This window comes from Myotis brandtii, unplaced genomic scaffold, assembly GCF_000412655.1.
Source record: "Myotis brandtii unplaced genomic scaffold, ASM41265v1 scaffold244, whole genome shotgun sequence".
In the NCBI taxonomy this organism is placed as follows: domain Eukaryota; kingdom Metazoa; phylum Chordata; class Mammalia; order Chiroptera; family Vespertilionidae; genus Myotis; species Myotis brandtii.
Window position 1 is genome coordinate 292,326 of NW_005359225.1, and position 16,344 is coordinate 308,669.

The following is a 16,344-nucleotide window of genomic DNA, read 5'->3' on the forward strand; positions in this document are numbered from 1 at the left end:
GGCTGATGGCTGTTTTCAGGCTGCCTGTACCCCCTTCATGGTGGCGGTCCCCACTGGGGTGCCTAGCCAGCCTGGATGAGGGGCTGATAGCTGCTTTCAGGCTGCCCGCACCCCCATGAGGGTGGGGGTTCCCACTGGGGTGCCTGGCAAGCCTGAATGAGGGGCTGAGGGCTGTTTTCAGGCGGGCCAAGCCTGCAACTGAAGCTCCCAGTCTCTCCTTTTTTTCTTTTTCTTTTTTTCCTGGGATTTATTTACCTTCTGTAATTGAAACTTTGTTGCGGCTCCAGCTCTGAGGCCGGCTGGCTGAAAGCAGGTATCTGGGGTTTGTTTAGCTTCTATAATTGCAACATTGTTGCTTAGACTGGAGCTCAGAGCCCAGCCACGGCAGGCGGGGAACCTTGGCTTCCTCCATCACTGGAGCAAGCAAGCCTCCTATTCGCTTCAGCTGTCTGGCTGCCGGCCGCCATCTTGGTTGGCAGTTAATTTGCATATCCTGCTGATTAGCCAATGGGAAGCGTAGCGGAGGCATGGTTAATTACCATGTTTGTCTATTATTAGATAGGATATCATTTTCCAATAAAGGGAACCAGCAATCCTAAGAGACAAGACTGATTCAGAGGAAGGGCATATAAAAAATAGGATGAACCTGGAACATCTTAGATGGGCGGAAACTAATACATGAACAAAATCAGAGTTGGGGATAGACACTGGATAGGTAACTAGCAATGTCCTTCACTGTTAACTTATATAGAGCATTCAGTGTTTCGTTACACAGTGATTCTGGTTGGGATGGTTTGGAAAGCACATAATAAGTGATCAGTAAATATTTGTTCAGTAAATGAATGAATTGGCTTTAAAAATCTGTAGTACATAACACTTCTCTTGATTCATCTCAGGTTTGTCAAGCACTGTTGTTGCTGCATTGTGAGTTTTGAAGTTTATTTTTCCTTGAGTTTTGTCACTTCAAATTTCATGTCTCTTAAACTCATTTGCATCTCTTTTATAGTTTCTTTTGACAAAACTTTGGGGAAATGCTTGTATGACTGAATGCCCTTTTTACCATTTATGATTGTTCTTTAAAGGTTCATTTCTCTTATGGTTCTCCTGTTCATTATACAGTTTCAGGGACACGTCTATGAAGGTAATTGTAGTTGTAGAGTAGTAATTATTGTCATGTTTTTCTCTTAAAAGAACTGAGCCAAACGTAAAAATACCAAGGATTTAACATTTTTTAATTAAGAGAAATGTGAGTTAGTGAAGGTAACTTAGTCCAGCTGCTTTATTTGTAGATGAAGAAATGAAGACCAAAGAGTTTGTGACGTGTCCAAAGATACACCACTAGCTGAATTAAGATTAGTGAACCCAGGAGTCTTGAATCTAATGTTACTCCTCATTTTATTTTGCCATGTTGTCACTCAAATCAAAATCAGTTTAAAAAACTGAAGAGAAATTTTCATTCACCTCTTCCAAGTAAAAATATAGGTGTCATTTTGCCTGGCTGGAGTGGCTCAGTTGGTTGAGCATCTTCCCATGCACCAAAAGGTTGCCAGTTCGATTCCCAGTCAGGGCACATACCTGGGTTGCGGTTTTGATCACTGGTCAGGGAGCATATGGAAGACAACCCATCAGTGTTTCTCTCTCACTTTGATGTTTCTCTCTCTCTCTCTCTCAGCAGATTCTTGGGTGAGGATTAAAGAAAAAAATAGAGGTGTGACTTTTATTCCTTTTTTAAAATACAAATTTGAAATGTAACTGTAAATTTTAGGTGTACACCATGTTACTTTGACACACACATATATATTATAATATGGTTGCTATTGTAATGATATTTATCATATTACAGACTTACAGTGCAGTATGGTCATACTGTCATTTTACCTATTGGGTGAGAGTCATAATGAAATCCTGAGTTGCTTTCTGAACCAAAACATATAGAAGAAATATTAAATTGTGTTCAGTAAACTCTTAGTATTAGGCTGGAGTTATTTTTAAATATGGTATTCTATATCTTAATTGTTAACCATGTAGTTCTTTTAATTAGATTTGCTGATATGCTAACCAATCTCAATGAACAGGAATTTAGCAAACCTACTTTATCAGTGGGAAAGGGATGACATATCAATTAGGTAATTACTGTGATGTCTTTAATTTTATTAGCAGCATTGTATAAATTAAATCACTAACAATGTAAAGAGGGAGGAACAATACTTATATTATATCTCAGGGTCTAAATGGTTCCTAGTGGTTTTTTAATTTTTATTTGTAGCATGATTAAGCATAAAAGAAATAGTTTACAATAAAATTTCACTTTTTTAAAAAATAGTGAATTCTTGTACAGTGGGGCCTTGACTTACGAGTTTAATTCGTTCCGTGACGGAGCTCGTAACTCAGATTACTCGTATGTCAAATCAATTTTCACCATTACAATGAATTGAATGCTGGACTGATGTTGTGGCATTCACTGTGACGTTCGCTGCGCCAACCACTGTATAAAATATTTCCTACTTCATCTCACTTCTATCCATTCCATTTTATTGCCATGAAACACATTATAACTGTGGTTTATCAACTTGCGAGAATCCATTCAAATTTTTTGTAACTCTTACTATCTTGGTAAACTTCATTTAGAATTGAGGTTTTTCAGTTGGCAGGATAGGGTGAGGTTCTACGCAAATGTAAGTAAATTTAGAATTCTAGAAAACACTGCTCAGATTGTCTGAGCACAAGCATATATGCAATCTTATAATCTCATATATAGATTATGCCACTTATTAAATATGGCTTTTGTTTAAATTTGCAATATTAGGTACTCTGTAAAAGTTGGACATATGTAATCAATAAAGTAAACAACCCTGGCCAGTATTGCTTAGTGGTTACAGGATTGAACTGCATACTAAAGGGACGCAGGTTTGATTCCTGGTCAAAGGCACATACCTGGATTGTGGGTTTGCTACACCCGCCCCCGTCGGGGTGCGTGTGGGAGGCAACCAATTGATGTGTCTCTCTCACATACATGTTTCTCTCTTTCTCCCCCTCTCTCCCCCTCTTCCACTCTCTGAAAAGCAATGGAAAAAATATCCTTGGGTGAGGATTAACAACAACAACAAAAAGAATTGACACATAAACCTAATAGTTTATTTGTAAAATATTAACTCCTGGAATGTTAATAGCATTTAATAAAGTAAATTATAATAAAACCACATTAGGGAGTGTTATATGATTAAGTGTAATTTTTGGGTAAAGCATTTAATATAAGAAAGTACTAATGTTTCAATGAAAAAAAATGGTAACATGATCATAACTTTGTCAAAAATATACAAGACTAGAAGGAAGTAACTTAAAATATTAGTAATGATTGTGGGTATTAGGATTATGGGCATTTTTTCCCTCTGTTTTTCATTTTCTGTACAGAATTATGTTAATTTTATAATCTGAATAAAACATAAAACAAATTTTCCCACTGCCATTCTCATGGTGCCTCAATGAAAGGAAGTGCTCAATGACTTACAAAGAACAATCGTCAGTTCTTCAAACAAATACAGTTTTTTGGAAATGTTTCATATAATATTTTTAGTTTCATATTTTTGAGCCATATTTTGAGCTTATATAAATTATTTGAGCTGTATAAATATTTGCATTCCATTGAGACCACTGAAGCTAAAATATAAAGCAGAAATCTGAGTCATTCTAAATAATAGTTTTTTAATATCTAGAGGTTATACTTTAGAGTAATTTTCTTTAGTCACATTTTATTTTTTATTGTTAAATGTCCAGTGACAAAAGTTACCTCTTTTATGAGAGAAACTTCAAATGGAAATATATGTTAAGCTTTTTATATTTTATATATATTGATTGCTTGGATTCATGTAAACTTTTTCTGATTTTTAGAGGAACAGAAAGAAAATGAAAAGAAGAAAAGTGAAGAGAAGCCAGTAGATTCAGAAAACTGTTCTATACCCAATGCTCTGGAAGAAACGCCTGTGAAAATAGAAAAAGAAGATGAAAAGGAACTTGTGAAAATGCCAGTTATAGTAAAGTTAGAAAAACCTTTGCTGGAAAGTGAGGGAAAAAAGATTTTCAAAGAAGAAAGTGATGCCTTCAAGGAAAATGTCAAACCCATTAAAGTCGAAGTGAAGGAATGTAAAGCAGACCCTAAAGATATCAAAGGAGGTGTGGAGAAGCTGGAGCCCGAGAGGCTGGAGTTTGGTGGCAATGTTAAATCTACTCAAGAAATTACTGAGAAGTCTACTGAGGAAACCGAGAAACTTAAAAATGACCAGCAGGCCAAGATACCACTAAAAAAAAGAGAAATTAAACTGAGTGATGATTTTGACAGTCCAATCAAAGGACCTTTGTGTAAATCAGTTACTCCAACAAAAGAATTTTTGAAGGATGAAATAAAACAAGAGGAGGAGACTTATAAAAGGATCTCTACAATCACTGCTTTGGGTCATGAAGGGAAACAGCTGGTAAATGGAGAAGTTTGTGATGAAAAGGTAACTCCAAATTTTAAGACAGAACAAATGGAGACAAAGTTTTATGATACAAAGGAAGATGGCTGTAGCCCCTCTAAGGATAAAAGTGTCATCGTGGAGGGAAATGGAGCAGAGTCCTTAAATTCTGTCATAATAAGTATTAAAAAAGGTGACCTGGAGAAAGAAGTAGTCCCTTTGGGGAAAGATGCAGAAAGTTCAGTATCAGTTGTAGAGACCCAGAGTCCAAAAGAACAGACAGAGGAAACTGGTCCTCCAGAAATGGAAACCTCTCTCGAGGCTTCTGAGATGGCAACTGATCTCTCTTTAAAAACTGCTTTATCTACTGCTGAATCCCATACCATGAAAGTTGAAGAGAAGTCTCCCAAAAATAAGGATAAGCGCCCACCAGTCATAGAATGTCTTGAAAAGTTAGAGAAGTCCAAAAAGACCTTTCTTGACAAGGACCCACAAAGATTGAGTCCAATACCAGAGGAGGTTCCTAAGAGTCCTCTGGAATCAGTAACGCTGGGCTCTCCTGCGGCAGCTGAAACTTCCTCGCTGTCTGACATGGCTGGGCATTGTGAGAAACTAGCCTCAGAAAAAGATATGGTGGAGTGTCAGAGCACAAGTTCTGTTGAGGGTCAGTCCCTGCAAAAAACAGACTCAGAAGTTCTGAAAGCGGATTCTGAATCCATGGAGGTAGTAGAAATGGACAACCTGGACAATGCCCAGACCTCTGGTGCAGAGGACCCTTCTGACACAAAAGGTTCTATGCAAAAAAACAAATTCAAATATAAGTTGATTCCTGAGGAAGAAACCACTGCCCCAGAGAACACAGAGATAACCTCTGAAAGGCAAAAGGAGGGCATCAAATTAACAATTAGGATATCCAGTCGGAAGAAGAAGCCAGAATCTCCTCCCCAAATTCTAGAACCAGAAACCAAGCAAGAGAAGTCCGAAAAAGAAGAAGAGAAAACAAATGTGGGTCGTACTTTAAGGAGGTCTCCAAGAATATCTAGACCCACAGCCAAAGTGGCTGAGATCAGAGATCAGAAAGCTGATAAAAAAAGAGGGGAAGGAGAAGATGAAGTGGACGAGGAGTCAACAGCTTTGCAAAAAACAGACAAAAAAGAAAATTTGAAAAAAACGGAGAAAGATATAAATTCTAAAGTAAGCAAGGTAAAATTTCTCCTACTTTGAGATTTAATTTTTATTAGAAATATTTGGCTGTAGGTATTTGTAGCTTTTGCTTTTGACTAAAGTCATTCAAAGAAAACTTTAAAGACACACATATCTTCCTATATCTGAGATGTCTTTTCTTAGTAGTTATCCCCAGACATTTTATTTCCGACTGTCTAATTATCGTTTAAACTTTTTCTTTATTACAGGCAACAAAGGAATATGTTCTTTCTGCAAGTTACTCAAGTAATACCCAACCTATAGGATTGAAAAATGAAAATGTCCTATAAACATTAGTAGCAGTTAGTTTTTAATTCTTTTTCCATACATTACTGTGTATGTTCATAAATATCTATTCACTTAAAAAATAAATTGAATCAAATATGTTCATTTTTATCTGAGTTTTTCACTTAACAGTGTATATTTGAACTCTTTCCACATCAGTAAGATATAGTCTACGTTTTGGTTATTAATGGCCACATAGTATTCCATAGTGTAGATATAACTCAGTTTCTTTGACTCCTCCCTTATTGATTGACATTTAGGTTGTTTCCAATTTTTCACTATTGCAGGCAATGCTGCTTTGAAGATCATTTTGGACATGAGTGAGTATTTCTTTAGAATAGACTCCTAGAATTGGATTTGCTGGGTCAAGGGGCATGTATATTTTATTTTTTGACAGTTATTGACACATTTCTAAAAATGGCCCCGTTATGTACCCTCTCATGACGGGTATGAAAGTGCCTATATTCCCCAATATAAAATATTAGTTTAAGAAGCCAGAATTTTTTTCTGATGTCTCTCTTATTTAAGCAAAATTTGGTACCAGTCTTTGGCTAGTCTATGGAAGTTTGTTATAATTAAAAGTGCTACTTTCGTTTTTAATTTACTTAGTGATCAGATTGTTCATCTTTGTAAGTGATCCTCTATTGCCTGGAATACTGAATTTTTAATTCTTTACTTTGAAAAAATTTCCCCTTCTGCTAGAATTATGTTGGTCTTTGATAAGGACTTATACTGTACAAATTAATTAAAATATAAATTTAAAAATTGTGGCCTAGCTGGTTTGGCACAGTGAATAGAGTATGGCCTCTGAACTGAAGGGTCGGGTCCCGGGTTTAATTTTAGTCAAGGGCACATGCCCTGGTTGCGGGCTCGATCCCCAGTAGGGGTCATGCAAGAGGCAGCCAATCAATGATTCTCATCATTGATGTTTCTATCTCTCCCTCTCCCTTCCTCTCTGAAATGAATAAAAATATATAAAAATTGTGCTACCAGTAAGTAAAAAGCAATTTACAACATTATAAACTTACTCTGAATAATATATTTTTTAAGTTTGTCAGAATTTTTATGTGCATTTCTGAACCATTAAAATTTGTTATATTAATCTCTGATGTGGAAATTTAAAACTTTGTATAATAAAATGTGAGAATATAGTGCTCTATTATAGAGCCTTTAAAATGTGCATGGCCTTTGACCCAGAATTCTCTTCGAGGAATTTATCCTAACTACAGAGCTATGTGTAAAAGTTTATATTTACAAGGATACAGTTGAAAAAATGGGAAACTACCTAAATGTCTGTCTAGTAGAGGACTAGAGAAATACAACTACACGATGGCATATTATATAGTCATTTACAGTGATGTTAGGAGAATATTTTATGACTAGGGAAAATATTTATAAGACAGTGTTTATCATAATACCCTCCAAAATAGAAAACATAGTGGGAATGTATATCAAAATTAAATAGTAGGTATATCTGTGAAGATGCTACAATAATTTTCCTTTTCTTTATGTATTGACTAAATATTCTGCAAGGAACATATAATAGTTTTTCTTTTTACATTCTTATACAAATTATATCAATTTTTTATTTTATTCAAGGTAAAAACCAAAGGCAAAGTTCGATGGACTGGTTCTCGAACACGTGGCAGGTGGAAATATTCCAGCAACGATGAAAGTGAAGGGTCTGACAGTGAGAAATCATCTGCAGCTTCAGAAGAGGAGGGAGCAAAAGAGAGTGAAGAAGCCGTCCTAGCGGAGGATGATGAACCCTGCAAAAAATGTGGCCTTCCAAACCATCCTGAGCTAGTGCGTAATATTCACCTTACTGGCATGCTATGGTTTTCCAAAGCCTAACTCTTCTAGGCTTGATCATGATTTAAATTTTTTAATGCTGCAGAGCTTGTGTGTACCAAATAACCTTTATTTCTATTTCTTAAATAACCCAGTTCTGGGAAGGTCAGGATCCTGCTTTTATTCTGCCTAGCTAGCTGTTGTTATTTCCTCTTAATAAGAATACACTCCTAATTTCTCTCACAAATCTATGAAATTATTCAAATATTTCTGTTCTGTTCTGAAGTGCCAGCTGTTAATAAGTAAGGCCTGAGATCTTATTGCCTTGCTGTAACAATGTATAACTCAAGTAGTTAACCTGGTAGGACTTACATCTTTAGGAAATGGGCAATTCTAAAAAACATTTAAGAGCACAAATATATTCAGATATAATTTCAGAAGAATAGTGACCAATTTACATGGAACTTTCTTACCCAGGAAGTAAGTAACCTAAATCACGAAAACCAGTTCCTACATATATATATACTGGAGGCCCAATGCACGAGATTCGTGCACTCGGGGGGCGGGGGAGGGGGGTCGTCCCTCAGCCTAGCCTGCGCCCTCTCGCAGTCCGCGAGCCCTCGGGGGATGTCCGAGTGCTGGGCCTAAGCCGTCAGTAGGACATCCTTAGTGCTGCCACGGAGGCGGGAGAGGCCCCTGCCATTGCCGCTGTGCTCGCCACTGCTTCTGGCTGAGCAGCACTCCCCTGTGGGAGCGCACTGACCACCAGAGGGCAGCTCCTGCATTAAGTGTCTGCACCCTGGTGGTCAGTGTGCGTCATAGTGACCGGTCATTCCACCGTTCAGTCAGTTTGTATATTAGCCTTTTATTATATAGGATTTCTGCAATTCATAGTGCTTTCTAAAGAGCCTATTGAAGAAACACTCTTGATATGCCCAATTCTATGCAACTATTCTGTTCTTTTGAGTACATTTGACTTTAAATGCAGGCTCCAACTATTAAATAGAAGGAAATGTAAAGAAAGAGGATTCCACATGGGTAGAATTGTGTGGATCAGAAACGTTTTGAGATCCTCTAAAGTTTGGAAAATTCATATGAAGTGGTTCTCCAAGGCTCTTTTTTCCTAGAAAGCAGTGTGGTGTGATGGGAAAAGCATGGACCAGACAGACTTGGCAGCAGATCCTGCTTCCACCACTTATCAGGTGCTCTCTTCTCTGTATCTTGATATCTTCATTATATAAATAGGAATAATACCACATACTTCTTCTGAGGGTTGCTTTTAATGTTATGTAAAGTTGGCCAGCACATCTGTTATGTGTTGAGTTAAAGTTTTTTGTGGTTTACTTGTTTTTTTTCTTAATGTTGAACTCATATATGGAAACTTAATCAGTGAAGTTTATCATATCCTAGTAGTTTCAGAGGGTTCAAGTAAAAGATATAAGAGGAGAGTAGATGCTGAAATTACTCTGATAAGACCCTTCTAAGCATTTTTATGATCATCAGGCTGTGAAAGTTAGGTCAAGATTTTTGTGTGGAGGAAAGCCAAAAGAAGATATGAGATAGTAGTCTTTTCTGCCCTTTAAAGCAAGTGAAAATCAACACTTGTACTCTTTTTCTGTTGTTTCCTAATATCCTTTTTTTTTTTTTTAATCCTCACCTAAGGATATTTTTCCATTGCTGTTAGAGTGGAAGGGAAGGGAGGAGAGAGAGAGAGGGAGGGAGAAAGAGAGAAGCATTGATGTGAGAGAGACACATTGGTTGCCTCCGCACATACCTCGACCAGGCCAGGGATTGAGCCTGCAACCCAGGTACATGCCCTTGACTGGGAATCGAACCCATGACCCTTTGTTCTGTGGGCCTACATGCTAACCACTGAGCCAAACCCGCCAGGGCTCTTAATATCTTTTTTTTTTTTCTTCCAGAGAGGAAGGGAGAGGGAGAAAGAGGTAAAAACATCAATGATGAGAGAGAATCATTGGTCAGCTGCCTCCTGCACGCCCCCTACTGGGGATTGAGCTCGCAACCCTGGTATGTGCCCTTGACCGTAATGGAACCCAGGACCCTTCAGTCTGCAGGCCAATGCTCTATCCACTGAGCCACACTAGGTAGGGCCTAATATCTTTTTAAACTAAGAATGCATTTTAACTGAGGCAGCCATAGATGTCGATGGCAAACGGGTGTGAGGAAATGAGAAGTGAGGAAATGAGGTGAGCAGAAATGACATCGAGAAGATGAAGTTGCACCTTCCTTGGCACACACAGAATTTTTATTTAGTCAGTTTTCTTAACAACTGCTCTAAAAATCCCGTTGCTGGTTACTGTGCCAAAAGGGAATATCAATTGGAAACTGGAGATCCTAAATGCAGATTTCTTATGCCATTTGTTTAAGGATAATCTTAAACTGCCAAGCAATTATTATGTGTTAAGTGGTAGGGAAATGAGTCTGAATTAGAAAGACATGGTCCTTGTCCTCATTGAGCTTACTGCAAAAAAGCAGTAAATTTATAAATTAGTGTAGAATCCAGATGCTGTAGTCAAAATACATGGATTGCTTGAGGCTTGGAAATCTTGCATAGTAATATTTATTTTAATGGGATTTTACCTTCATTGAGGAATAGAGATAATTATTGTTTTAGAGATAAATTGATTTCTAAAAATGTAATTTTGTTATTTGAAATTTAGATTATGCTTTAATGTAGAAGCAATTTGATAAATGGTATCAGGTGCCCAGGTTTGTCTACATATGTAATCAAATTATCTACGTATTAGTCATATAACTGAAGTATTGAATTCTGGTATTGGCAGCAAATGGTGATACACTATTTGAAGAAGGGGGAGGATACTTTTTCAATTTTAAATCACTGCACATGTGTACATATTCCACCCTCCTTCCTTCAGCCACCATAGTATATGTTAGCAATTTAGAAATTACTTTACATATATACTGGGTTTGAATAAGTGAATGAAGTGTAGATAATAGAAGCAAGTTTCTCATTGTCAGAGAAAGTAGTTACAGATAAGCAAGGCTGAAGGCTAGAATAAACTCTATGGTGCTGGATTAGAGCTGGAGATAATAGTATAAACTTATACTTATTTCAATATAGACATGTGTGCATATGGATTGCTATACATATATGTATTTCCTAGCTCTGTTCTCTGAGACAATTTAGAAGCAGTGATAACCATTAGCAGTGAGCACTCAGCATTCAAATTTTGGTTTCTAAATACCATTTTCCATTAAAGGAACCAGGGTTTTTGGGAGAAATGGCTAATTCTTAGGCTTGGGTAGAGAAAATATAAGATACTAGTGACCTGGTGCATGGATTCGTGCACATTGAAAGGAAATTAATTAGAAGGTGGCCTGCGGGGTGGGACTGAGCAAGACGGACAAGACATGCCCTGGAGCCAACCTCCTGCGGTTCCTCCCCGGCCGGCTGCACCTGGGGTGACGCCATGGCTCAAAGGACGTCTTCGGAATGAGTGGGGTCGCTCCGGCAGGTGGGGTACCTTGGTTTGGCCTGCGGGGATTAGGACAAAACCGGCCTCCAACATCCCCTGAGGGGTCCCAGAGTGCAAGAGGGCACTCTGCAAAGTTGCTGCATACAGGGTGTGGAACACAAACGCAAGTGTGCAGTAAACCAGATTCAGGGTAACAGTGCCCCAGCAACAACATAACCCACAGCCAAAGGTGGGATTGCACAACCCCGCGAGGAATTGGGTTCCCTCCTCTCTGGTTTTGGGGTGTGTCACCTGAGAACTGCCGCTGCCAAGTCACTGCAGCTCGGTAGCTCCTATGTTGGCAGCCCCTGGTGGTCAGGGTGTGTCATAGCGACCGGTTGGATGGTCAGACACTTAGCATATTAGCCTTTTATATAAATAGATAAATGTGTGGAGTATCCTATAGTGCTGGGAAGTAAGGAAATGCTTCAAAAAAAAAAAAAAGATGCAGCCCTAGCTGGTTTGGCTCAGTGGACAGAGCGTCGGCCTGTGGGTTCAGTTCTGGTCAAGTGCACATGCCTGGGTTGCGGGCTTGATTCCCAGTAGGGGGCGTGCAGGAAGCAGCCAGTCAATGATTCTCTCTCATCATTGATGTTTCTCTCTCTCTCTCTCTCTCTCTCTCTTTCTCCCCCTCAATCTCTCTCCCTCTCCCTTCCTCTCTGAAATCAATAAAAATATATTTAAAAAAAAAAAGAGGTAAATGACACAGCCAACCTGGAGCTCCCAGTGTGTCCATAGCTAGAACAATTTGAATTTGACAAGTAGTAATTTTATATTATAACCCAAAGAATAAAATAAATATTCATTAGTTCACCTTGATATAAATACATAATTGAATAAACGAGTAAATGTGGGATAAGGGGCATAATTTCTTTACAGAAGAATTCCAAATAACAAATGTAGAAGGCATGAAGAAAATAGAGAATCACCATTAGAACACCACAGTAGTAACTATTGTAAGCAAGTACTAAAACTAGTGGGTGAAACCTGAAAGAAAAACAGTATATTTGCGTAGCTTCAACATATTATTCATTGTTGTGTAAGTTTTATCTTCTGTCGACAAATTCGTTGATAACTCCTTCCTCTAGATCAGCGGTTCTCAACCTGTGGGTCACGACCCCTTTGGCGGTCGAACGACCCTTTCACAGGGGTCGCCTAAGACCATACTGCATATCAGATATTTACATTACGATTCATAACAGTAGCAACATTGCAGTTATGAAGTAGCAATGAAAATAATTTTATGGTTGGGTCACAACATGAGGAACTGTATTTAAAGGGCCAGAAGGTTGAGAACCACTGCTCTAGATAATGGAGCTTAATTCCCCTTCCCTTGAGTATGGGCTGGGCTTATCACTTCTAATGAGACCAAAGTATGGAAAGTGAAAATTAGTAACTTTAAAGTGATGAAAACCAACTACTGGAACCAAGTGATCAAGGTTAATTATCACCAGTAATTAGTCAGATTGATATCATGTATCCCCAGATATGACACAGTGAGCAGGGCACTTCATCTTTGTGGGATTTTTCTCCAAAATCCGTAACTTCAGTCTAATCAACAGAAGGTATCAGACAAACCCAGGTTGAGGGGAGTCTATATAATATCTGACTAGTATTCTTCGAAGTATAAAGTCTGTTGTTGAGTTAATAATATTGTACTGATGTTGATTTCTTAGTTTTGGTAAATATACCGTGATTATGTAAGATGTTAACAGTAGTGGAAGCTGAGTAAAGAGTTTATGGGAACTCTACTATCTTTGTAACTTTTCGGTAAATCTAAAAAAAAATTTAAAACTGAAAAGTTTTTTTAAGTCAAATGTTCATAAATGTACCATTTTAAATTTTAGAGACTTGGTCATCTTAAATCAAATAACAAAAAACATCAATTTAAGACTTTGTATTTGAACATGATGATCCTAAGAATAGTTCCTTTCCCCTCTTCCTACAGTTCCTTCTACATTTAAATTTATATGATAAAGTGAACCATGAATGATTCTTACAGATTGCTAATTGAAATGCTATTTAAAGTAGATTTTTAAATTCCTGTGTATGGTAGGGTAGTTTGTGATGCTTGCGCTTTATATAAACTCTTTTATAAAAACTTTATTGTTGCAGCCCTCATGGCACATTGGAAAAGAATTGTAACTCTAGTTCAGAAAGAACTTGCTACTTTTCACTTAATTTTATAGTTTATCATTTTCTTAGTTTTTTATTTTTTATTATTTTTTAATGGCATATTAGATCCCTAATTATCAGAGCTTTTTTATTATGCAAATAAAGAGTATAGTATATTTCTTATTATAGTGCTAAGAAATATCTTTATTTTAACTCAAGTCACTGAATTTTAGTCATGGAGTTAGGTTGGTCTTAATATCTGGTTTATTTCAGATTCTTCTGTGCGACTCTTGTGACAGTGGCTACCACACTGCCTGCCTTCGCCCTCCTCTGATGATCATCCCTGATGGAGAATGGTTCTGCCCCCCTTGCCAACATGTATGATCCAGCACACATCTCTTTTTCCAGTCTGTGGTTTTATAGTCAAATTAGTAATACTTCTTGACAGTTGCTAAACATTTTATATCTTCAAAACAATTTGTAAATATCGTTTACCTTTTGTTTAAATTTCTGTGAAATTAGAAACTATTGAAAAGGCTACCCTTTACTATTATCTCTTAGGTCTTCCCTTAATTTTTTTTAAAAAGCAATTCTCAGAAGATCTGTAATTTTTGTAAAATTATAGTCTCTCCTCCCCCTTCACATTTGTTAAAGGCACAAAGAGCCCCAAATTAAGATAATATACAAGCTAAGAAATAGTTTCTTCATATTATGTATCCCTTTGTGTCATCCTCCTTTTCATTTCTTTCTGCCTCCCTTTGTCAGTAGTTTTGTAGATGGTTTCATGAATTATATACCATTATGATGGTCTATGAATAGAAATATGGATTCTCTTTATCTCTTATTTTGAATCAGGTGAATTATTTCTTTAAGTTGAAGAACAGGATATTTTTGTGCACTGTGCCCAAGGGGTCCTTTCTCTCACAAGCCCAGTCTCATTTTGGTTTAAAAATAATGGGCTGTATTGCATTTTTCAGTGAAGTGGACTTCTGTGGCTTAGCATAGCTTTATCAGTTAAAATTCTTCAGTTCTGTTCGGTCCCAGTAATCATGTGGCATGGTTTTGTAAAGTTTTTCTTTCTCTTTTTTAAAACTAGTGATTATTGGCACCATTATATTTCATTGTGCATATAACTCTCTCCCTTAAAAATGTTTTGAGATTTAAAAAAAATTTTAAATCACTATTATGTATACACGTTGAACCAAATACTATTTTAAACATTGATTTCTGCCCACAAGGAAGGCATGAATGTGTTTTCTGGCAAGGTTCTAAGTTTCTCTAATATGTGCTTTACATGAACGATACTGTGCTCATCTTCAGTTCAATGAATGTTGAGGGCACCACTTTATTTAATCAAACACGAGGACATTTCAGTGTTCACCCATATGTGGCCCCTTATCAGCTCTTATAGCATAACTATCCACAAGTTAACATGCAAGTGACAAATGATTGTGGAAAGGTGTTAAAATTATGTTCATCTGTTTGGCTGTTTCAGAAACTACTGTGTGAGAAATTAGAGGAACAATTGCAGGATTTGGATGTTGCCTTAAAGAAGAAAGAGCGTGCTGAACGCAGGTATTGTGATATGTGTGTTAATATTTTACTTGAGAATTTGATGGCAGAATTGTCTTACAATATAGATCGATGTGTGTATCTAAAGCAGGATTGGCAAACTATCACCTGTGGGCCACCTCTGGCCTGCTTCTTGTTTTTGTATTGCCCACTAACTAAAGATGTCTGTATTGTTTTTAAATGATTGAAAAAAAGATCAAAACAACACTCATTTCGTGACACCTGAAAATTATATATTCAGATTTTATTGACCTTAAATAAAGTTTTATTGGAACTCTGCCATGGTCATGTGTTATATATTGTCTGTGGCTGCTTGTGTACTACAGCAGAAGAGTTTAGTAGTAGCAACACAGACCTTGTGACCCACCAAGCCTAATTTGTTATCTCTCCTTTTACAGGAAAAGTTTGCCAAGCCCTGCTCTAAAATATTTATCAGAATCTTCTCTGAATAAATATTGGTCCAAGTGTTGTGGGAGATATGTACCTAAGTATGTAGTGAGTGCAAGAAAACTGTAAGAACTAGTGTTTGATTTAGTTTCCTGTGTCACGTCTTTGGGTGGGCAGGATTCACACAAGTGCAATAAAGAGCATTTAAATGCTGAACTGTGTCCCATCAACCAGAAAAGATGCTCCCTCTTCAGTGTGCCACTGCACTGTGATCTAAAGCATTTGAGAGGCTTGTTGGAGGAGATAAAGCTGGAAGTGAGCCTCATCTCTAAAAGGGAGCTCAGAATCAAGACAGCATGTTTCCATTTACATTTATTCCTTCTTTGATTAATTTGTTGCTAAACATACATTTAGACCTATTATGTACCAAACTGAAAAGAGGAGTAAGACAAAGCTCCCAATTAACCTGTGGCTCACCCTCTACCAGAATACAGACATATGAGCCAGTGATGCATTTAAGTAGACAAATAGAGGTCTCTTCAGAGCAATACAAGAACACTGTGAAGGGGATTTGAGTTCGAGGGGTTGGGCTTATCGGGGATGTTCCTGGAAGATAACTTGGGATTATATAGGTGGGCATGCAGAGAAAGGACATTTTAGGCAAAGGGCACAAATGTGATTAAAGACAAAATATGAAAGTGAGAGTAGGAGACTTGTAGGAGATGAAGCTATAAAAGCAGATCGAGGCCAAATTGTGAACAGTTTTGCATACCTGGTTATGGAATTTGAATTACAGTGGAACCTCGTTTCTTGAATTTGTTCCAGAAGGCTGTTCAAAACGGAATCATTTTTTCCCATTAGAAATAATGTAAATTGAATTAATCCAATCCAGAGCCTCCAAATGATTCCCTGTTTTTTATGTGTTTTTTTAAAATTCTTTATTGTTGAAAATATTACACATGTCCCTCTTTACTCCCATTGGCCCTCTCCCTCCCGCCCCCCCTCCCCCCCCCTACCCTTCACCTCCCTATTTTCTGTGTCCC

The 16,344-nt window shown here is 37.5% G+C and overlaps 1 protein-coding gene across 1 annotated transcript in view; it reads left to right on the plus strand.

Annotated features, from left to right (window-relative positions):
• The window catches only part of RSF1 (remodeling and spacing factor 1), a 115,000-nt gene that overhangs the window by 73,655 nt on the left and 25,001 nt on the right, over window positions 1–16,344 (plus strand). Inside the window, exons 7-11 of the mRNA XM_005867028.2 lie at window positions 3,889–5,654; window positions 7,539–7,745; window positions 8,858–8,932; window positions 13,616–13,720; window positions 14,838–14,917. Of these exons, the coding sequence (XP_005867090.2) occupies window positions 3,889–5,654; window positions 7,539–7,745; window positions 8,858–8,932; window positions 13,616–13,720; window positions 14,838–14,917 (2,233 nt within the window). The remainder of the gene's footprint in view (window positions 1–3,888; window positions 5,655–7,538; window positions 7,746–8,857; window positions 8,933–13,615; window positions 13,721–14,837; window positions 14,918–16,344) is intronic.